The 23,102-nt window shown below is 38.7% G+C and overlaps 2 protein-coding genes and 1 long non-coding RNA gene across 3 annotated transcripts in view; 1 reads left to right on the forward strand and 2 right to left on the reverse strand.

The window, feature by feature from the left end:
• Positions 1-5,990: 5,990 nt before the first annotated feature.
• Positions 5,991-9,224, reverse strand: RpL3 (ribosomal protein L3). Its single transcript, XM_022840982.2, has 6 exons — positions 9,207-9,224; positions 8,483-8,675; positions 7,765-8,042; positions 7,205-7,560; positions 6,586-6,802; positions 5,991-6,350 (listed from the first exon to the last, which is right to left on the reverse strand). The coding sequence occupies exons 1-6, from the start codon at positions 9,207-9,209 to the stop codon at positions 6,162-6,164; spliced, it is 1,236 nt and encodes a 411-aa protein (XP_022696717.1). The 5' UTR covers positions 9,210-9,224; the 3' UTR covers positions 5,991-6,161.
• A 3,188-nt stretch (positions 9,225-12,412) lies between these two features.
• Positions 12,413-23,102, forward strand: part of LOC111264806 (activator of 90 kDa heat shock protein ATPase homolog 1) — a 21,800-nt gene continuing 11,110 nt past the window's right edge. Inside the window, exons 1-7 of the mRNA XM_022840983.2 lie at positions 12,413-12,640; positions 13,975-14,054; positions 14,665-14,899; positions 15,994-16,100; positions 16,347-16,494; positions 17,036-17,169; positions 17,587-17,794. Coding sequence (XP_022696718.1) covers positions 13,975-14,054; positions 14,665-14,899; positions 15,994-16,100; positions 16,347-16,494; positions 17,036-17,169; positions 17,587-17,794 — 912 coding nt within the window. The 5' untranslated portion in view covers positions 12,413-12,640. The remainder of the gene's footprint in view (positions 12,641-13,974; positions 14,055-14,664; positions 14,900-15,993; positions 16,101-16,346; positions 16,495-17,035; positions 17,170-17,586; positions 17,795-23,102) is intronic.
• LOC147752901 (uncharacterized) overlaps positions 22,554-23,102 on the reverse strand; it is a 940-nt gene continuing 391 nt past the window's right edge. Inside the window, exon 2 of the long non-coding RNA XR_015312820.1 lies at positions 22,554-23,050. This is a non-coding gene — a long non-coding RNA (uncharacterized LOC147752901). The remainder of the gene's footprint in view (positions 23,051-23,102) is intronic.

The following is a 23,102-nucleotide window of genomic DNA, read 5'->3' on the forward strand; positions in this document are numbered from 1 at the left end:
TCTGTTAGCGAATGTACATGCGCATTTGGTTACAGCTTTAAGAATATCAGTGCGTACTGTATACCTTGCAAGCCATTTTGCTGTTATGAGTACATCACAGATTCCTTCTCGCCAATCGGATCGCTGTGTCCAGCTTCTGTGTGCATGCAGCAGCCGACGGACTAGCCTGTACTTTCCTATAGTAGCAAAAGACCATTCTTGATTAGGATAAACAAATGAGCCCAAATGAAAACGTACAAGAAAAACCAAAATATCACTTTTTCTTTCTTTAAGAATGCGTGCATTTACAAGAAAACATCACACCGTAAACGATCCATAAAAAAATAAATCAGCTTATACTGAAATATACATAAACAGTCCCATGTCGACTGGCATCAAACACTCGGTCACCGTTTTCCATTATTATTATTACTAAGTTAATAATTAAGTATCTCCAACATGCAGCCGTATTCCGTAACCGAAACTTATATGAACGGCGAGTATCTGAATTTTCTTTACAAAGTGAAGCTCTTGTCTCAGAACCGTAAGCCCGGAAAGGAGAAAGAGGAACAAATATGACAACTTTCTTACCGGATTCATATAAGATGTAGAAAGCGAAATTTAGAAAAATAATTATGTATAAGACAGGGTAATCTGACAAAAAACAGATCTTCATAAACAACTACACTCAGTGTATGGAAACTAAATTCTTTGTATCTGTCTGCCCTTTTGACAAGTAACCCGCAACTAACTTGTCGTTATATCGTCATATATCAACTGACTATTACAATATGTATATTAGGAATGTAACAAAACAAATGGCAAATGCAAGGGTTTTCAAAACCAGTGTTTTATTGGACGGTACCTAAGCTTCATAGGATACGCCTGCCCACTGAACGTAATCGCCGAATCGCTTTTCAATGATAGTCCATTTACTATCACAACAAAGTGATTGTATAATATTCGAAATGGTATTCGTATACTGCGTGGTAGCGATGGTAGTATAGGAATTTTCCGCTGTCGCTTGCAGATTATTGTCGTTAGATTGGTCTATTTGTTTATATTTGCAACGTCGTAGATACGCAGTAAGGAATAAGACGAAAAAGAAAGCGTCATTGTTTCATAAGTGCAAAGGAAATTTTGTCAATGTTTCATATAGTCCTATATACAAAGTAAAGAAAAACCAGAGTAATTCGACTTAGACGTTCATTTATTCCGAGAAGTATTGATTACTTTCAAATGAAAGACAAGAGACTGATACAGCAAAAACGGATCTAGTAGAAACAAGCACGGCTGATATGAAGTATAAACAGTAGCAAAAATAATGAAGCCTCTCAGTATTTGTGATCTCTTATATGACCATAAGAACCACCAATGATGAATCAGTCATACTAAATCTTAGGTTGAAAATTGTTCGTACAATATATTGACCCTTTCTAAACAAAAAAGTTTAGTTTTTTTTACATGATCGGTTCGTATTGACGTGCCTTTCGTTGATGCGTCCTCTGATGCATTCATTTACAGAACAACTATGTTCCATACAAACGCAATAACGGTGTCCCCGTGACAGCGTAGTGGGTAACGTATTTGCCTGCTGGTCTTAGCGACGCGCTGTAGTCTAAGTTCAAACCCGGGCAAAAACACTTTGTTTCGCGCTGAGAGTCAGTCGTATAATGAAACGCCTAGCAACAACACCGGACGTAAACTTCGAAACATATACAAATGTTTGCGTTTGAAGAAGGAGCTGTCTTCTGTCATCAGTGCTCTCTAACTTGATTACCCACTGTTGGATGCAAATTTGGTATTTTCATGTGGAGCACCAAGGTATTATGATTGCAATTAGATTGGTCTCGTCCTCTGAGTTCGTAGCGGGTAACAAAAACTCGAAAACAGTAAACACCGCGGCGGAGGCTAACGCCTGATAGACCTACGTGGAGCGAGCCAGTTATTAGGCATCGTCAAGTAAGCATGCGTATATTGGAAACGAAGTCTATTATCAGACAGGTACCCCGATTCCTAACACATCCATCAAACCTACTTCATACGTGTTATGCCTCAACATTTAGTTACTCAGGTCACGTATGTTGGCGTCAAATATGACATTGCACAGTGAATATATTAGCAGGTACTCACTGAATCAATTTAGGTTACGACGCTATAGTGGGTGCCACGCGCTACCTGGCAGATACCCAGTGACGGCCAATAGCAATAGTAATTTGTCTTTTGTCCATCAGTTGTTAATTCAATGTAACATATCACAATTTTATCATAATAAAACACCACCAATTGTTGATCTAATGCAACGTAGTACAATTGTGTATCAATAGTACATAAAGGTCAAACGCCGAATGTAATACTGGGTTGAAGATAAAGTATTAACAATTGTACGTAAAAATTGAAGCAAGTATATATAATGTAGAAAATAATATAGTAATATAGAAAATATATTTTACAATAATGTTACTAAGCTAAATATGATGACGTTATTTTTTTGGTAACATCATTCCATCACTGTAGAACTTCTGTAGCTTTTGTCACAAATTTGTGACAAGTAATTTTTGCACTTTTCCATTGAAACTAAATAACATCATTACGGGCCTTCTGCAGAGACTGAAGCAGATAATAGTCTGGTGGTACAATTTTCAAGTTGTACAGCGAATGCAGCTGAAAATTTCTCATTTAAAACCCCTAAAGTTTTATTAGGTAATTGGAGATGTATGTCACCTGGAATTGTCATGATAAGAAATGACGCCATCTCTATTCACTAATACCAGTCAATTTTTTTCAATCGTTTGACAAGATTGCATTCTTGTTAGTTGCCGACAGTAGAGGTCTGAATCAATCGTCTTGTTGGGCGGCAGCACCCCGTGATGCATGATTCTTTTCTACTCCTACCAAACACATTCTCTGTTGTTTCATTTCAAACACATTTCGATTTACTACAGAAATCACAGATTCTTTATTTGCACGTTCATCATGCACTTCTCGTCACCTGTGAGCAATCACGTTAGAAATAGCTCGACTTCATTACATTTCTTTAGCGTTTCACAGACGAAAATAGGATCAAGTAAATTTTCTTGCAAACCTTTTTTTGGCAGCTAACTCTCCAAATAGTTTCAAAAGGTTTGGTGGTAGATCTTCACCGTGGCTACTTGCTACGCATTTTTCATGTTCTTGGGCATCTTTGCACCTTTAGCGTAATAAAATTATAAAATATATCAAATTTTCGCAGAAATATCATTTATTCCTACGGCGTTCTATTTTAAACTTGAATAAATGCATTATAATAATATTAGCGCTTTGACACCAACAACTGCCCGACGAAACTTACTCTGAGACATGTGAATCAAGCTGTGCAGCTAGAAAAACGGTCACTTCTTTGATGCACCAATAGATTCCCCGGAAATTTCTGCAGTTCTGTCATAATTTCACACGTTAACATTCAAATTAAAATCAAGAACAATAGAATTGTTACTAAAGCTGCTCCTAAATACCCCAAGGGTGTGCCTTATTTTGTTCATTAAGCTAGGCGCCCCTGAATCTTCATCGAAGCCAGAGGTGAAATGGAGACAATAATATACCGTATACCGGACTAATTTCAACAAATATGACATTTACCGAAAAACGCATACACTACCACGGAAATATGACGGTTAGGCCAATTTGGGACTTATTGCCTAAAATCTATGATTCAAATTGATCGACGAATCACGTAAGCAATAAGAAAGTTCAATATTGCTTCAACTGAAAACAGCTAGAGGAATGCTTCTATGAATTTATTTTACATTCAAAAAATCTTTCCCCGATTCTTTTAGTAACCATAACAGAAAACATTGTGTTCTAAAGTATTTCTTAATTTATGGTTGATGATCATTCAGTGAACGCATATCTTAGTATCAAGTTTCGGCTAAGTTTGCTACAAAAATGAACAAACAGACACGACGTTTAGTCCATTAAATACGCAATTCTACAACAAAGCTTAAAGAGGCCTTTCTTGCACTCCTCCTGTTTTCAGTTCACCTTGGTTCATGAATGTGACCATCGCAATGTGCTTAACGACCACAACAACACCATTAGCGTATGGTAATTAGTACTAATGTATAGTTTTGCGATTCGTGCCTTGAGAATGACTTGCTGAAGTAATTATCAGGGTACATTTATCTCCTATCTATTTGTAAGTCCAACAATATCATAAAACCCTGGAGGTTTTGATGCTAAAAACATAGCAACACGTTGGTACTAGAGCATTTGCGAAGCAATCAAATTGGGATAGGACAATGCCTGCGTTTATAAACTCCTCTAGAAAAGATATTAAGACACAGAAGACGCGCAGTGGACGACTTACGCCGTTTGACGCAACACATTTTAAGCAGTATCATCACAGACACAACTAATATGTTGCTCGAATTCGTTCTACCACATCCACAAGATCTCACTCGTTCAAAAAAGAGTAACTCCCTAACTCCGCAGCCCCATATGCATAATAGAAAATTAGCTGAGAAAAAAGACTAGCTGTTTATCTGTACGCGCCAACCGCTAATTCTTTGTTCGAATTTTTTAAACAGATTTGCGTGGTAACATCAAGATCAGAAGAACTAAAAACTTTACAAAGATCAGAGTCAAATTTTATACTAATCTTTCTGCAATTTTTTTGCTTTCTTGAAGAGCTGACAGAACGCTGCAAAGTGAGACTGTACGCGTGTAGTATGACCCACTGGTTTATATAACGTGATACAAAGAAACAACGCTCGAAAACTTGTTCAAAAACCTTTTTTTTAAATGGGTTGATAATTCTGCATTGGTGTATTGCATTGGTGTACAAGTTCTTTGCTTAAACTGACCTCAAACCCGGAATAATCGAGCGCATCCCCCGCTTCTCATTCTATAAATGAGCTAGATTAGGACTTAACTTCTGCCATACTATTGTTTAGCAATAAACGATAGGTGATTGCCCGACTATAACGTTGCCATCCTAGAATACACGGCATTAGTGTATCGAGAAAAGTACACCATAGTAGTGACCATTCGAGCTTCATGTGTTGTGAAGAACTGCGATAGTACGACGTAATGTTTGTACAATACTGCTGAAATCTTAGACCATTTGGTTTGTAGAATAGCGGAATTATTCCTCAGCAAGTTAAAGCTCACTTAGGAACAAGATAACTGTTCATTCGATTTAGGAACGAAATATAGCCCAAGTCAACACGATAATGGCTTACGCAAGGGTGTCGTCCCACGCATGAGATATTGCACGACTGACACATTGTAAATTGTATAATGAATATTGGGGCGATTGAAGACTCCCAGACTCTGTACGGATCTCAGAGTAAGTAGCACCCCATATTTCTATTGCACCGTTGTGTACTTAAACGGGCTGCGAGGTCTGCCCATTTAAGATTGAAGCGATGCCGTGAATTCGTTCTACGAGTCTTGAGTTTATTGGGGCCCGATTCGCTATTTCGACCCTAAATGCAAACTGATGTTTTATTTGGTCTCACTAGCAAGTGCATCGGTGTACGAATGTTCGCAGGCTCCGCACCCCATAAAAAGCGCACGATGCAAGTACCCATTCGGCCATCTGCTCTGCCACCGAAATTCACCTCCACGTGCAACGAAGAGTCTAGCAACGAAAGGCATGTTTTACGGTGCATGGGAACACCGAAACTCTGAAAGAGTTTCGGTGTTCAGTCGCGTGTTAAAAGCCATTTCCACAAAACGATACGAAGAGGCCAATACACAGTGACGATGACATCACCCCAGTGTGATTGCATTGCATGAAATAGTGAGAGATTTTTGTACCACATTGTCTAGACCTGACCCTACAAAAATTAAGAGCAAGGTAATTCCTTTGTGCAGAATCACTGTTGCATCGAAAATAATCCCACACCGCAACATAAGCGGTCGTAGGCCTGTAACCGATGCGTTAGCGTTATTTGAAATCTTTGGTTTACTCTACACCATAACCAGTACATTCGCTAGTATTAACTACTAAATCGAAAACAAGTTCGTAATCGGGTTCAGAATTAGGATCGGTCTGTCCTTTATTGTTCATCCTTGCGCGCATGTGAAGCTGCAAACCCATATACTGCTGTACCAGCGTAATAACAGCAGCATTCGGACGTCCTTATATACGGTAATATGCGCAGTAGTTTCGGTTTCCAGATGAATGCAGGTTAACAAGTTTAGGCTTTGCTGGCAAGAGCAGCAACAGCCGCTTCCTCGGCACGCACGCGATCCTTCTTGAGCGGACCCATGAAGGCGATCTTCTCCTCGGCGGTCTGGAAGCGACCGTGGCCCATTTTCGACGAGGTGTCGATGAACTTAAGTGTTATCTTCTCGGTGGCGGCACGCTTGGTTTGAGGGAGCAACGACTAAATGGACAAACGAAGTGTCGATAAAAGATTTTAGTTATAGAAGCTAGAAATCCTGTTCCAACAGAGGAAACAACTAGTATTTAGTTGTTTTGTATTCAGTTCTATCAACAATAATCATCGTGATCATTTGACCTATGCCTGCTAAGTTTTCATCCTGTATTTGTGCTCATGAAAGACCAGGTTTAATTACTTTTATCTGCGAGGCTGAAAAAAACGTGGATATAACACGCACCTTTCGTAAGGTAATTACACGCTTACGAGGACCCATAACACAGCCCTTAAGTATGATAAAGTCTTGCTTTACTTCGCCGTAATGTTTGAATCCGCCCATAGGGTTGATCGACTTTGTGGTGGGGTCATACTCTGTGGATCCATTGTTAAAGACGAGCTTTCCATCGACTGAGTGAAATCCATCAGCAATGCGGTATATTTTTTTGTTGATCTCAGTCCTAAAAGAAAAAAATAATTTAACAATAGTATAAATTAAACAATAGTATAATAACAATAGTATAAAACATACAAGGTCAGAAGGAAGGCAGCAAAGTTTTCTGCAACGACTTCGGTCGCATTAAGCCAGAACCTGCGGTTCAATTTTCCATCATGTCATATACAATGCAATGACATCCACTCAATTCTCACCATACTATGTTACGATTGTACACTAATTCTATGTTGGACAGGTGAAATGGCCCCGGAGTTTAAATTTAACGTTCTCCGGAACTTTAGAACTAACCATTTCGATATTGGCCCATTTATCAAACCGCGTTGAAGTTCGCTTCATCGCAGCCAGTATTAAGCCACAAGTATATACATGAAACTGTCCTTAATGAGCAATTGATCTCATCGCTCACCTGTGGTGATATCCTTTCTGACCAGCTCGAGCAACGGTAAACTGGACGCGAGAAGGATGCCAGGCCCCAATACAGGCCACCTTACGGAGACCCTTGTGAGTCTTCCTCGGCAGCTTCTTGGTGTGCCAACGCGAAGTAACACCCTTCACTCCGTGACCTTTGGTTACACCAATGACATCAATCATCTCGTCCTGAGCGAACACATTCTTTATGGGAACGGCCTTCTCCATATGCTCACGAGCCCATTGAAGCTTCTGTTGAATGGTGCCCCCGTTGAGCTGGATTTCCATAATGTGAGCCTTCTTTTGACGGCGTTTCAGCAGGGACATCTGGGTGTGAGCGATCACACGGATGACCTAAATAAAACAGCGCTAATTAAGCCAAGCTCAAATATCCTAATGTATACACGCACGGATTGCCGACTGACAGATCAGACGCAAAAACCGTCATAGGGTGTTGACCCATCCGCTGGAAACCACGAATGAATTTGGAAGTTTTTTTTTCATCATTTCTGTTATAAGCACCATTATTATCTTTAGAGCTTACTGGTCTTTACTTACAGTGCAATACTTCTGCATCTTCTTGAAGTCACGGTCGATCGATTTCAAACCATCAGGACTCTGCCACCTAAGGGAAGCCTTTGAGAAGGCTTTTTTCTTCGAAGCATACCAATTAGCGTAGAACCTGCGGCGGGCATCCTCAGACAGGTGCTCGGCAAACACGGTCTTCAGAGCACGAAGGCCACGCGGAGTCTCTATATAGCCGACGACGCCAACAAGAACCATGGGAGGTGTCTCAATAATGGTGACCGCTTCGACGACTTCCTTTTTGTTTACCTCTGTTAATTGACAGAATAGAAGCACCGCTGTTTCTTTCGAAAACTTCCCACGACAAATTATCTGCGAACACTTTGCGATTTGTCAGTCCTATCATTCGTAATCACTTTACATCATCCGTGAAAAAGGCTCTAGTGTTTATCATCATCGCGAGTTATTTAAACCATACAGCAACGTCTGATTTCCTCTCCTTGTTTAGTTAATCGTAACACTGCCAGAATCATATAGGAAGGGAAAAGCAACGAGCATAACCGAATCGCTAAATCGCAGGAACCCATGACTTACTACGTGTCAATGTCACCCAGTTCTAGAAAAACCGATCACCTACAAGTCCCCAACAAGGTCTCACGGGGAGTGCACATGTCGCGGGCCAACTCCCGGGGGAGTGATCCGAACAGAGATGCACCAGACTCATCGGTCTGGACCCATTTGAGGTACTTACTTGACCCGGGTTTGTCGACCTCACGCACAATATGGGTCATGCCAGCTTTGAAGCCGAGGAAGGCTGTCAGGTGTACGGGCTTTGCCTTATCATCTTTAGGAAAGGACTTGACCTTTCCACGGTGACGGGCGCACCTCTTGCGCGGCAAGAAGCCCGTCGAGCCGTGACGGGGCGCGTGGAACTTCCGATGAGACTGAAATCAAAATCACAACAAAGTTATCCGAATAGTTCTATGCAGACAAATCAACCATTTACTGAAGATATGTCCAGGTTATTCACATATAGACCGAAATAATAGCTCCACTTCACGGCTATCTGCAGTTGAGCAACAAACCAAAAATATTCTTCACGTCCGTAAGAAGTCCGAGCCGTAAAGAGCACAGGTACGATACCACGTGGTCTGATATATTGAACACGCAATATCTTACAAACCTCTTTTAGAAACTCGTGAATTACACACCAGCGGTTAAATTTTTTTGAACCTCACGACACGAAGTACATTCAGCTGCTATACAAGCGTAACGCAAACATTAATATCGTAAGACCATACCAGGTTTGGCCGTACATTATAAATCAAATCGATTAAAACCTAGGAATAATGCCGGAAATAAATATCAATTATTGCCTTTGAACCCAAGCAACAATACTATGTATGATGTAGTAAGAATTCAAATTATTTTTATGAAGAAGTATTCACAAAGACTGCACACCACGAAGCACATACCATGCTGCCTTCCGCTCGAAAAGGCTGTGGCTTTGTCGACCACGGCTTTTGTTAAACATCTTAGGGAAGGAAAGCTACCGGGACGCTAATAGTATCACAAACGTTCCACAAATTTCAAGGTTTACCTTTGTACGGTTATTATCAATATTTGCCATATTAGTGCTAATTAGTACTAATGATAGATATATCTTTATATAATGAAGTACGAATACAATCCTTTAAAAAATTTAATCTAAGTGTGGTACGTGTGGTGCGTTTGTGGTACAGCCATGTGAGCTGATCACGTTGCTTCTACTAGCTTGTTCAAAATTCTTGCAAAATACTTGAAGCAAAATGTAGACATAATTTAAGCAAAAGACAACTCAAAGGAATTTTTAGACCGTTATCACATCAGTAAAATAGAATAACGACAATGATGTCATTGTAAAAAAGATTATTGATAATATCATTCTTCAGAATGCCGGTAGCCCACAGAGATATTTGAAATAAGTAATGCCAGTTCCAAAATGTTTGAAGACATTTTGACACTCATTAAGGGTACCTCGTACACTCCGAGCATGGCTAGGTCTGTAGCTCTTTCAAAACTATTGAATAGAACGTCTGTTTTTAGCTTTTTTTTTAGTTTTTTAGTTTACAGGAAAATACTGCACGCTATTGTAGATGTCAAGAACTAGCCAATAACTGCAGCGACATTCGCAGGCTTCGCACCGCCTTTGTTTTACTATTAGACACATTTCATTTTACCTATGTTAAAAGAAAAGACTAATTGTTTTTAAAAATAACATCGAATAGCGGGCAGCTATTACTCAGTAGCTGTAAGCTAATTGAAAATATGCTTTAAACACAGTTTTTTTTATTTAAGCACACACTCCCACAGCATAATTTTTACATAAATATGTTTACATTTGTACATTTGATGACACGCCAGCGTCAACGTAGCTGGCCGTTCTAGATATTTCCAATTTTAAGTCAGGTCTTAGGTACTGGTTCATATGGTTGGGTCCCAGCACGAGACGAACCCTATGTCTGTGCCTGGATTTGGACCGACCGCCATGTGTCAATACGTTTCGTTGCAAACGTGGTACCACTGTACTAAAACTAGGATGGCGATCGCCTTAATGTTTGTAAACAATATCGCGATATTATTTTCAAACGTCGGCTATGAAAAAGAAGTTGGTTTTGTTGAAGACCAAACAAACTAGTGCGTTTAATGAAGAAGAGCAAAGTTGGTCTCCTTCGGACAAAAGTATTCGCCTCATCGGTTCGATCTTCCGCACAACTCTTCCCAAACTAACATCTCAGGAAAAATGAACGTATTATTCTAAGGGAACGTTTTGTGTCGGGAAAATCCGCGGTCGCCCTGTCGGTAACTTCTAAGTAGTCCTATATATAACGAGTCTACTGACTCGTTATGTATAGGACTACTTAGCAAAAGGCATGAACAAGGAGTAACTTAATCGGTAAACGTGATTGTTAAGCTGCACAAACGACAATAGCAAATTAATTTTTTGTTGCTTTTATTGAAGGAGAAGCTGTGAAATAAAAAGAAAACGTCTAGTGTAACATTAAATCATTATTTCGAGGACTACAATAAACTCTAAAAATATTGAAAATGCTTTTAACGGTTCTTTCATTGCCTAATTCAAAAACTCCCGAATGCTGGCTAGCATCAAAACACAGTGGACTGTAATGAGTAGGCTATGGGTGCAGATTTATTTAATAGTTTTACTATAAATGCTTCTTGATCGCGATCGGTAACGGCCGTTCAAGGGGTCAGAAAAATATGTTATCTAGCCAAAAAAGCATTGTATAATTTTAACTGGGTAATTGTAAGTAATAAGGCCGTACATTTATGAGCTTGGATCTCCTTCATAGTTAAAGCCTCAATTCGCACCATTCCTGAATGACAAAAATAAATTCGTTTACGAGTCACTAGGTGCGCCTACTTATATGACAGGTATGTCAAAAACAGAAGCTACAAAGCATCATATAATCGTGGCTTATGGTGGTACGTTTAACTTATAACAACAACATAAATTTTTATGGTGCTGCACAAACTGTGCCGGTGATAGTGATTAGGAATGTACAGAGACCTATAACTCTCTCCGAATTATTACGATTTATAAAGCGAGAAAGACTTGAAAGGGAACTTTTTAATGAAAAATTGGATCCGAACTTCGTGTAATCTTCCAAACATCTATCAGGTATGGAGATTTGTCTCGTAGATATGAATAAAGAAAAATTCGTTTCTTTACTTACTTACATAATATTGTAACTTATAAAAAAATAAGTTTAAAAATTAGTAAAAAATATTAAGTTTAATGCTATTAAGTTTAATAAAGTTAAAAATCTTTAATGCTTATCAAGGGAAGTTATGCTCGACTAAGGTTGACAATTTTTAAAAAATAAGTTTGCTTTCTAGTGTCCCCAGAAGTGTAGAATCTAATACATGTTACTAACAATTGAAAGCACACGAGACGATCGTTAAACTTCGCGTACAAATAATCAAATAATTGTGCGGTTTCAAAGAGAAACAAAAATCAGCAAGTTTCTTTTTACGCTTAATCTCAATTAGTATTCCTTTCACGCACGAACATTTTGCATAAAATCAAAATAGAGAGGAAATGACAGTGCTAAAAAAGGGTACCAAATTTATGGACTTCCAAATACGGTTCCTTTGGGATAGATTCGAAATGAAACACCTTTAGATGGCAATACTAAGGGTAGATGCAAATCGGCCTCTTTTCCAATAATGAAGTTTCATTTGTTTAGTTTACCACGCCGTGCCTGCATATGTATCACATGAACCCCCATCCAAGGCGTCATGTCATCGTTAGGGCCGAGAAAAAATTATCGTTATTCTTTTGATTGGAGTTGATCTCTGTTGTTTAAGGTTAGTGTTTTCTGTTTGCGTTCTTGCTATGCTTAAAAACCTACTAGCAGTGTTGCTTTTAAGTGGTTTGCTCAATTGTCATCAGCTGCCAGTACCATATATTTCAAATTTAGCTAATGAAAGTAGTTTTGTTACGTTTTCACGATCTTTTTTTCCTGACCTATTATATAATAACAATTCGACTTAGTGAATCTCCGGTGTAGTGTCAGAAATGGTCTTTTTTTTGCGTTTAAAATCATTCCCGCCATTTGAGACCTTCACCACCGCGAATGAACGCGTTTGTGTTGACATTTTGTTCCTGCACTTTCTAGACGATTCCCGGCGGCGCAGCGACAAGCATAACCGTGTGTCTGTTAGTGACCAGTTAGCTGTATATAACCACGGCTTGCTTGTGGGTGCTTAGCGCGGTGCTTGCTGTGTGCGGGTAATTTAGAGTGTGGACGTGCTACACTAGAGAGTATATAAGCGTGCTTCGCTACATCCCCAGCTAACGAACGAGTAACGTATTGGAAATCACGTCGATCAGGCACCGTGACACAAGGTAGGAGAACCGGAAAACCATCGACGATTCCACCCACGGTCTGTCGTTGCTCGCGCGGCTTCGAATTTAGAACGCTCATAGCGATTACCAATTTAACCTCGCTGCGACCCTGTGGTGGCCGAGTTCGCAATTATCTTGTTCCAGAAGGATTTCCGGTCAAGTTAGCCCAGATCTTGTCAATTCAACATCAACAGCAGTGTAGCACATGTACCATTAAAAAAAACCATCATAGAATGAATGATTTGCTTATTTCTTCTCTGCCGGCGAGAAAGACCTGACCGAGTTACTACTACTATATTGTACACGTTTTAGCACATATTATAGGTTGCATAGATGGTCATCGATATTGGTTAAGTCAATGCCAGACTGCTAACTTACATGATTTCAAAGACAAACAGAAAGCCAATGGGCACATCATGTGTGGCATGTTTTAATGAACAAGTTAAAATTATTGATGAAGATTGAGACAACCAAGACGTGACATAGCTATTAACCATGATGAAATTAGAAAAACTCAATAAATTCAGAAGTTTATGTAAGTCATAATTGTAGTTAAGTTATTAAGGAAGTTATTAAGGATCTAGAACATATGATGGAATAGGTTCGGAATACGGAATACGTGATATAAATCAATACACAAACTGGGTAAATAGTCTTTGGGCACAACGACTCGTCAACAAATCGACAATTTTTTTGTTCCAATAACTGTACAAAACTGTCAGTTTTAGAGTGCTAAGACTGAATATGCTTGAAAGTCAAGCCAATAGAAGCATATTGGGTGCTACGGATACCAACAGACAGTCACGAAGAAATAGATTTTCCATGAAAATTTAAACCACTCGAATGGATCAGTCATCTGCATCAAAGTGATACAAAAAAATATTTGCTATGTGAGAACATGTGCCTTCCGAATTGTTTGTGAATTTACAAGGATTACTAATAATGAGCCGCGAACAAATGAAATCCACTGCACGTTTTGCTAGCGAGGCACCAATTTTATTCGAACGTTACGGTATTGACGATGTGTATCTGTAACACTCATGTGTATCATGTTGCTATCTTTCCATATATAAAAGGACTCTTTTTCACAAGTCGGCACTTGATTTCTATTTTTAAATCCGAGACTGTATAAACATTAACTAAATGAGAAATAGTCCTCAACACAACCATGCAACAGAATAAGGTTTACGCACTCAAATTTTTGTGATCGATCGTAGTTTAAAGTCAAGATTGACGTCTCTGCCTTGTCTTCCTCATATGATCACGTTGCTATTTGGTTGTATCTGGTACTAACATTAATTTCTGTTTTGCGCTATTGTGGTCAATGATTTCAGATGGCGAAATGGGGCGAAGGAGACCCCCGATGGATTGTTGAAGAGCGACCCGACGCCACCAACGTCAACAATTGGCACTGGTACCAAATTTGATTCTTCATTTTAAACTATTATTCCTCATTTGGATTATAAAAAAAAAACAAAAACCACATTGAATTACTTTTTCCAGAAAAACAAAGCAGGTGTATTTGCCGGAAACGTAATCATACGCTTTTAAAAGGAATATTAGAGGTTTTATGAAAAGCTCACCCAACCATTTCCAGTAGAGATTTTTTTCGGTTTGCTCATTTAATGCTGTCCGGCATTTGTATAAGGCTCTGAAATAACTTTTTCAAGCGCATTTGGACTAGACCATGGAAATATTTTTTAGCATCTGATTAACTAATTTGAATTAGTTTTGGACCAGTATTGGAGGAATGCATTCTTAAATTTTTTTTTTTATATTGCTGGCGACTTACCAAGGCGAAGAGGCTATCCGTAGACCAATTTTGAGAGCATAAACATATACAAACCTAATAAAATCACTGTGTCACTTCAAGCGCATTCGTTGCTTATGCCTATTGTAAAAATACGCTGCAGAAAGCGGGTATGCTTCTTGGTATATTAGTATCGATCTAGACAGCACTATGTATTATGACTACTTGTCATTGATCAATACTGCAATTGCATGTCAATTTTCTGTTCTTTCAGGACGGAAAAAAACGCGTGCCAGTGGTCGAAAGATAAATTGCACTCGTTATTCTCCGATCTTGAGATTAACGATTCGATCATGAGTGTCCAAATCAAGGAGCTGAAAAAATGTGAGGGTGAAGCCACGGCTAACAATAGGAAGGCAAAACTGATTTTCTTCTACGAATGGGAACTCGAGCTGGAGTGGGAGGGCCGCTGTGCTGGAAGTGACCAGGTCGTCAAGGGACGTGTAGAGGTTGGTTTAAAATGTTTGCATTTATAAGCGAAGTTTGAATGTGCTCCACGCTGCAATAGATGAATATCTGAAATGTTAAAATAAAAAAATCATCTAAATTTTCTGTAAGATGCTCGAGCTGATTATTTAGCATTTATTGTTTGCGGTCTGTGCAAAAATTGCCTCTGCGCAATTTATTCAAACGATGTTCAATAGAGGGACAATTCAAGATATGACTTATTAGATGCGTTGCTCCATCGAAAATTAGAACCTCTCAAGAAAGAGTATATCTGAGACTACATTTTTCATTGTTCATTAGCGTTCTCAACATGTTTCTTTGTCGAAGTGAATGAGAAATTAATTTTTACTATGTATGAAATCGCACCAACGGTTCTTATGGAGTGATTATTAGAATATGAAAATATAAAGCTCCTACAAGTGAATCATTATGATTAGGTTCTCAAACATAATAACCACAAATAGAAAAATATTAAGAATACTATCGGTAAAATTCTATATATATATATATATATATATATATATACTAAATATATATATTAAATGAAAAAAAATACCAGTTTATCACTTATTAAAAACATTTCTATCTTGGTAAGACTTTTCGCAAGAAAATTCTGGCACATACAAAGTGATACATGATCAGAGCTGGCTTCTCATGAAATGCACAGTCACAGTCTGAGTTTAAATTATTTACAAGATGAAGTTTTTAAGCAAGTTCTGCAAATTTATGCAAGTTGTTTGGACCGTATTTGGTTCCTGACAAACAGAAGGGTTACGTATTTATGGTCGCGATTGGTTCAGCGTCAACGTGGTAGGCAACCAACTAGAAGAACAGAAATAGTTCTGGTCCAAATCTGAACGTAAACACATTTTGATCCTCTGGTAAGGGTCCAAAGAAAATATTTTATCTTCTCGGTTCCTCCAGATTGTACTGTTCTTTAAAGCGATGTTAAAACAATGGTATTGAGGCCTGGCATAGAAAGGAAGTTATGCCACCGACATTATTATATCTAGGAGTAGGATCTTTGAACCTATTTTATCTTTATTTAAGCCTTATTTTTCGTCATATTTAATTGCTTTTGCTATTCATCCTTCAGATTCCAAACCTTTCCGATGAAAATGATATACATGAAGTGAGCGTGAATGTGACTCTTGTCGATCCTGACCGGGGGGCGATTCCAGAAAAAATCAAGGGCATGATGAGGTACGTGCATTTACATCGTTTTTCACTTACTTTACCGTGTACGTTTTTTGATGCAAACGAAAGGCCTAATGAGAGTATGGCTATTTAGGGATGATTATATCGATCTAGGGAAACCCTATCAAGTCCTTGAAGTTTGATACCGAGTCTTAAGTGACAACAACAGCATACTTTGCTTTTGATATTTCATATTATTTTATTGCCAAACCAAATTTTTCTCTTCAATTGTTGTTCACTGTGGTGTAACAGGTCGAAAGGCACTGAAGTGATTCGTTCCAAATTAGATGAATATGTGTCATCGCTCAAAATGGATTTCAGCCAAGGTTTAATCTTGCCTACAAAGGATGGGAAAGCTTCCGGCGTTACCCCGTCTGGTGCGAACTCGACTGCCACCAAGGTACGACTATTTTATGAAGATGACTTAACACAGTTTTATCTATAGAGAATCTAAACATTATGTGCAATAACAAGTATATATGTCAGTTTATTCAGAAAAATATAATGCTATGGGGGTTGAATCCAGCATATCTGATGAAGCGCTGTTTGTAAAAACGATCTTACGATAAGCATTACAACTTTTTAGTGCAGATGTCTGCTCAATCGGAACTCTTAATATCAAAATGGTACTAAATTAAACAAAAACAATTTTGATCAGGCTCTTGATATATTCCTGGAAGAATTGAATAATAATAAGATACGTGGTTATAATTGTCAAGATAGGGCCACGTTTTCAGGAAAATACCCCTGGCTCGCACTAACCGGAACACAAATTTTAGGGCAGAAAGTGAATTAGGAAAATGGATATGAATTTATTGTACAAAGTTGTGCTTCCCGTCGTCTCTTAATAAAAAATAAAGGCCCCGTGACAGAATTGCTAATAATGCGTCAAATTCTAATTCGGTAGAAGATTATCTAATCTGCATAAATTCTGATTTCAGGGAAAGACCGAACTAAATAAGGGTAGTACGTATAAACCGAAAGAGTCGGGAGAGCAGTGCTCTGGTATCAAAATCTCGACGAAAGAACTGATAATGAAAGAAGATTTCAAATGTAGGGCAGAAGAGCTCTACAGGTAAGACCAAAGACTTGAACGCTTAGATATGTCACGGATTCGGTAGGCTGTCAATAGATGGATCTCTTTGTAAATTGGCGAGCGGAATCATAGCGACAATTTTTTGTTGTATGCTTAAATAGAGAACGTCTTCAAGCCTATTGAAGCACTTGGTTTCTTCTGGAGACCTATTTTTACGCCACTAAAAACTAGTTCGTTAGGCATTCTCTAAAATTTTACACCCTGTGACTCAGTCTCGCAATAACGTACGCAAAGAAGGTCAAACAATGTAGCAATTGACAAACAATTTTCTACGACTTCTCTTTAGTAATTACAAATCGTGATCTGTTGTCTCAATGCTGCAAAATTCACGAGTTAATTGAACACAATCGCTTTATTAGTTAATAATTGACTTATTTCGTTTTTTGTTGCGTGTAGGGCATTTACGGTTCCAGAAATGGTCCAAGCTTTTACTAAAGGTGCCGCACAAGTGATTCCTAATGTCGGCGGTCACTTCCAGATGCTCGACACGAATGTCAGTGGGAAGTTCTTGAAACTCGTGCCACCAAACGAACTCGAATTTGAGTGGCGCTTCAAAAGCTGGCCTGCAGAGCATTACTCTTTTGTAAAGATCACCATCGAAGAAGTAAGTACTGTTAAACCCACAACTGAAAAGTGATTTGTTCTTGGTCAAAGTATTCGAATACATGTTCACTACTATCGATCACACAGTCGCAATCACCGAGTGTCTTGAGTTGAGCGAGCGAGCACTCAGTAGACTAGCTGTCCATGTATATAATTAGGAGTGGAACTGTGTCATTATCAAAGGGCGGCGGGAAATCGGCACAGAAAAATAGGAAACGACGTTGATTAATCCCGAGGTCCCTGCTGCAGCTATCTATTTATCTATGCCATTATTCTAACGTTTAGATTCTTTTATTTAAGGAATTATCAGAGGCGGCATGTTGCACTAATTATATTTAGATGATCGAATGTTTCTGGTAAATATACGTGTAAACATATTAGATGCCGACATTGTTCGAGAAATTACATATACAAAGGTCCCACCCACAAGTGTCAAAGAGATAAGTAGACTATTGTTTTAGTTGTTAATTTCATGCAAATGGTTAATTAGTTTAGACTGTGGACACAGGCAAAAGTGGACTTGGCCTTTTAACAAAGTCTTGAAGAAGTTTTTCTATAAACTGGTAGTGACTGAACGAATAATGCCAGACAACAGTTGTTAATCAAGCCCAACAGTGGAGTGACGGATTCGAAACGGAGTCGCTCAAAATTCTCGAATCACGCCTTTGCGAAAATAAAATGTTGCGTTTTGCGACAGCAGCCTCAGTTGAGACTCAGAAAATGATTGTCATATGCAAAATATACCTATCAGGGATTTGTCGGCATTTCTTCTCCAGCGGCGTTCTGAAAGTTAAATGAAGTCTCTTTATTGATTCTGATTAAACAATTTGCTACCATTAGATAGGGCATTAATATTTTGGGATGATGTGTATTAGAGAAGGATTTACGAACAACAAAATAAATGGACGTGGCATATGAAATCAAATAAGCTGAGACAACCGAGCAAATAACGGGAAAGGAAATTGTTGTTATGGGTTATTGTGGTCGTCTTAATGATCATACTTTAGTAACAGGATTGTTACGAATCTCCTTACGTAAATGCATGTACTATCAATGCTTCCTTTAAATAGTAACTCACACATGTTTATTACGGAATCTGTCACATTTTCATTCGGTCTTATTGCTCATATATTTCTAATCAGTATTCAAGCGGGTAACTGTTGAAGGTCTAGGATCAAAGAAGAAACACCTATAGAATGGCGTAGCAGCAGATTGATAACGGTAGAAATGGTAGCAAAAAATTGTGCCTTCTAATCTGGCAAGTTAGTGTCAAGCTGCTTAGCTTGTGCCTGGACGTCGCCGGAAATAAACCGCAGATTGAAAATGAAGAGCGTGATTGAGTCAAAAGGAAGAGCAATAGCAGTTAGGCATGTTCACTTGTTTCAGTTCACAACAATCAAATCAGCAGAGAAAGCGTGCAACTATGTGTCCCAGTAGTACTTATCGTCTTTGTTATCGAAGGGCGCGATCTTGGCGTGGCGTGTAATGTTGTTTGCTGTGACTGTGATGTGGTTATCATTAGTAGTATAGCAAACGAAAAACCACCCGTTGGTCTTGAGCTCGTCTGAGCTAAAACGTGCTCTCTGCGTCGCAAATTATTATTGTAAAGCTGAGGGAGGATAACTACTTAAAACGTAAACAATAGGGAACGCAAGTGGAGATGTTTCGATTCCATGTGCGAGCTTCGTGTATTTTTAGGTGAGGTGAGTGCTAGTGACACGCCTCCACATGTTTTGTTTTAATGCAAGCGTACATGTATTATTACTGTGGACCAATAGGCGAAGCTACAAACACACGCATATATATAATACCTAACACAGGCCCCAAAGTGCTTCTAAAAGTGAGGACTAGATTGTGAGCCTAAAATCTTGATATGTTTGCTTGTAGCAGAGGCTCCTCCTTTATTATGACTAGCGTTCTGGAATTAGGTTTCAGTTTGCAGTTAGGTAATACGCGGCATCGTCGATTACTGAAATTAGTCGACACTCACTTTATTTAAACAACAGCAAATTTCCGAAAAATCGAAGTTTGAGGATTAGGGTATATTATCATATCTAAAATATCGTTTCTAATGAGCCCGCGAAGTAAAACGTTTACTTGCTCTACTACCAACGATTTCATATTACGTTAGCTGTTTCCGGTTTCAGTTCATATAGAGACATTGTACCGAATATATCAAGCTATTGCCGATCATACATACATATAAGTAGCATAATAGTATATAGATTGAATAAGAATAACATGTAGACACTTGGTAGCTATATAAATAAAAAAAAAAAAAACTTGCTCGCAAAAAGCTGATTTTCTATAACATCGACCCAGCTGTCGCGAACAGAAAATCGACCTTAAAGTGAAATCTTTCGTTTGCAAAAGATGTCTTTCTTGATGCGCTATACATATACATGCTAATATAAGGCCATTCAGCATGAAACGTAACTTGTGGGATTCGCCGTTGCTAAATGTACAAGTATATATGTATATATATATATATAGTTGAAACTAGGCTTTCTTGAGGGCAACGACCTATGATATTTATTCGACACGCTCGAATTTAAAAACGAGCCTTATGTCGTTATTTTTGCGCGAAGAAGGGAACAGTAAGTACGCGAATTCGATTTGCTAAAAGTCTACGCCTCCTCTTCCCCTTGACGAGACGAGTATTTACTACAAGCATATGCATCATTACGATCAACTGTTACTGCAGCTTCTGCGGTGTAATGAGGACCTCGCAACCGTTGTCCAACAGCAAAATCGAATAGAGTGCGCTCGAAATAAAGCGCTAATGAGAAGATAAGTTAGTTTTACAAATGAATGGCTGTCCTATTAAGCTATGTAAGGCTGTTTTGAATGGTATTATTCATTGGACTTACTGAATATGTGAATTTTACACATCTGCAACCTCTCTAGGGTCCGTAAGTTCTACAGCTCAAGCCACTTTATATTTAAATATAACACTTATTGAATGGAAAGTAACAGGGGGGTGTTCATTAGTTACAGTTATTTTTTATACCTATAGCATCTATCAATACTTGTCGGGCATTCATTTTGTAAGGCCTAAATAACGGACACGTCAAAAACTCGTGAAACTGGCTACCGATCAAACTTAGCGAACTAATTCACTCATAGCTATCCAATGGTGTATGAAACGATATATATGTACATATATAAAGATAGGAGCTGATAAATATATCTATAGCACAGTGATTACCTGGAATGTCCTTATTCAATTACTTACCGTCATCACGGGCGAGACGACGTGCCGCCAAGCAGTGCCTATAAAATGCAACCTTACTAAATGAGCACATGCCCACCATCCACTGTACCTAACTGCACCTATTATACTGCCACTGTTCTTATTGGTTATGTTCGATTATACAATATTATAAATAGGATTGTTTTTATAGCCGTCGTAGAAATGCTCGTAGTACTGGTTCGTACTCTATGTAGGAAACCCATAAGGTTAACAGGCGTTGCACGGACCCTCGTGCAGATTCAGCGAAACGAGCGTGTACAATGGTTGGATATGTTTTTTATAGGAACCCGCGTCCTATTTCATTTCAATTTGGTTGCTGCTGTCATACGACGAACATTTTTTTAACGAAGTTTTATTGTTTGACAATGGGAGTGTTATCCTGGAACTGCGGGGGCGTTGGCGGAAAGATATATTTCGTCGTCTGTGCTTTTAAATATCGCTGAAGGTGTATCCACCTTAGGTCAAGTACACACCTGTAACGAGAGCTCTGTGCACCCTGCACACCCTTTTTCCTGCGCGGAAAAATTTGTGCTTATCTGTCGGCTTGTCTTTGAGCGTCGAATAATAAAAGAGCAGGGTGGGTAGCGCGTTCCTTTATATTCAGAAACTATTCTCTCAAAATATAATTGTGTAGATCTCAAACGGTGAAAGGAAAAAGAGTCCCTTATTTGTTGTGGCAACAGTAAAAGTGAAACCGTGGTCGCGTATAGCAACCTCTAACCTAGAGAGGACTCACATGCTAGATATTATTCATATATGCAATTATTGCAAGAAAAAAATTATTATTGGAATACATATTCTTGCTTGTTTTAGTTCTTACGATGAGGTTCGCGTGGGGCCATAATGTTGATAAAACTTTATTCCGTGGAAGGGTTTGCGTATCAGCAGTGACGCCAATGCAGTTCGATTTGACAAAAATTACTGAAACACTTTTAAACGAGCTTTTCATTCCTATATATATATATAATATATATATATTATATATATATTATATTTAAATACAAGTCAAAGGCCTCAACGGTTGCAAGGGGTTTTCACAAGGAATCTACCAAGGCAGACCGAAAGGTACTGCTTGCTGTCGCATTATATTGTATATTCCTCGCGTCTTGGGCCATATTTCAAATCCGTATTAAAAGTCGGGGTAGCAGAGGATTGACCGCAGACAGAGTTCATTTGGAGCTAACACCATACATACGTATACTATTGCTTCAATGTTAATAGAATAAGATCCCAATCGTGGCAGACTTATGACGATATGTTTTAGATTTTCACATTTATAGCGCTTGGTAAATCTATATCTAGGAAATTGTTTAGAAGGAACTGCGTTTAAGTGTTTATGATGTGTTTGTTGTAAACATTTTATTGAATTAGACTTAATTCTGCTAGCAGTACGGGAAACCATAGAGGTGCTTCATATTCGATACGACCAATCTCAGTGTTAAAAATGGTTTTAAAATTTGCTATGCTACTGTATACCTGAAGAGTGATGGATATGGAGTAAACGGCATTTCAGCACCAAAATATATTGCAAAAGTTTAACGAAAGCGAACTTATAAAAGCAATTTTGTCAGCCTATCATTTTATCCGAATACACATTACTATTAAGGGGATAATGCTAGCTGGAGTTTCTGAAACGCCAGCCATGTCTGTGTTGGGGAGAACCTTTAACAATAACAAGCGTCTTCTTCACAAGTTCGTCCTCGAGCAAAAGTCGCATATTCCCTAGGATTCTTTTTAGAAAATGGGGGCCAGCTAATATATTTGATGAAAGCGATAAGGCAGCACTCGAGAGAGCTGTTGCGTTGGGCAGCGAGTACAGGCTCGAGCAAGAGAAGGAGTTAAAGTTTGCACTATATTGGCTTGCTGTCTGATCTACGGATGGAGGTGAAAGTGGCACCGCCTTTAAGATCAACTACGCCTGGAATCTATAGGCTATTGGCTTGGTCTTTGTACTCGAACGGGAAGGCCCGATCCCCTCTTGTGGCGACGTGTCTTCGTCCTGTTCTGAAATAATATAGGTTGAGATCGACTCTATTAGACAGCAAATTGCTTTTCC

This window comes from Varroa jacobsoni, unplaced genomic scaffold (genome assembly GCF_002532875.2).
Source record: "Varroa jacobsoni isolate VJ856 unplaced genomic scaffold, vjacob_1.0 scaffold_900, whole genome shotgun sequence".
NCBI lineage: Eukaryota > Metazoa > Arthropoda > Arachnida > Mesostigmata > Varroidae > Varroa > Varroa jacobsoni.

Coding starts and splice junctions, on each gene's coding strand:
- RpL3 (XM_022840982.2), bottom strand. Junction 7,561..7,764: donor AGATGCAGAAGTATTGCACT/GTAAGTAAAGAC, acceptor TGTTTTATTTAG/GTCATCCGTGTGATCGCTCA. Junction 6,351..6,585: donor GTGTAATTACCTTACGAAAG/GTGCGTGTTATA, acceptor TTGTCCATTTAG/TCGTTGCTCCCTCAAACCAA.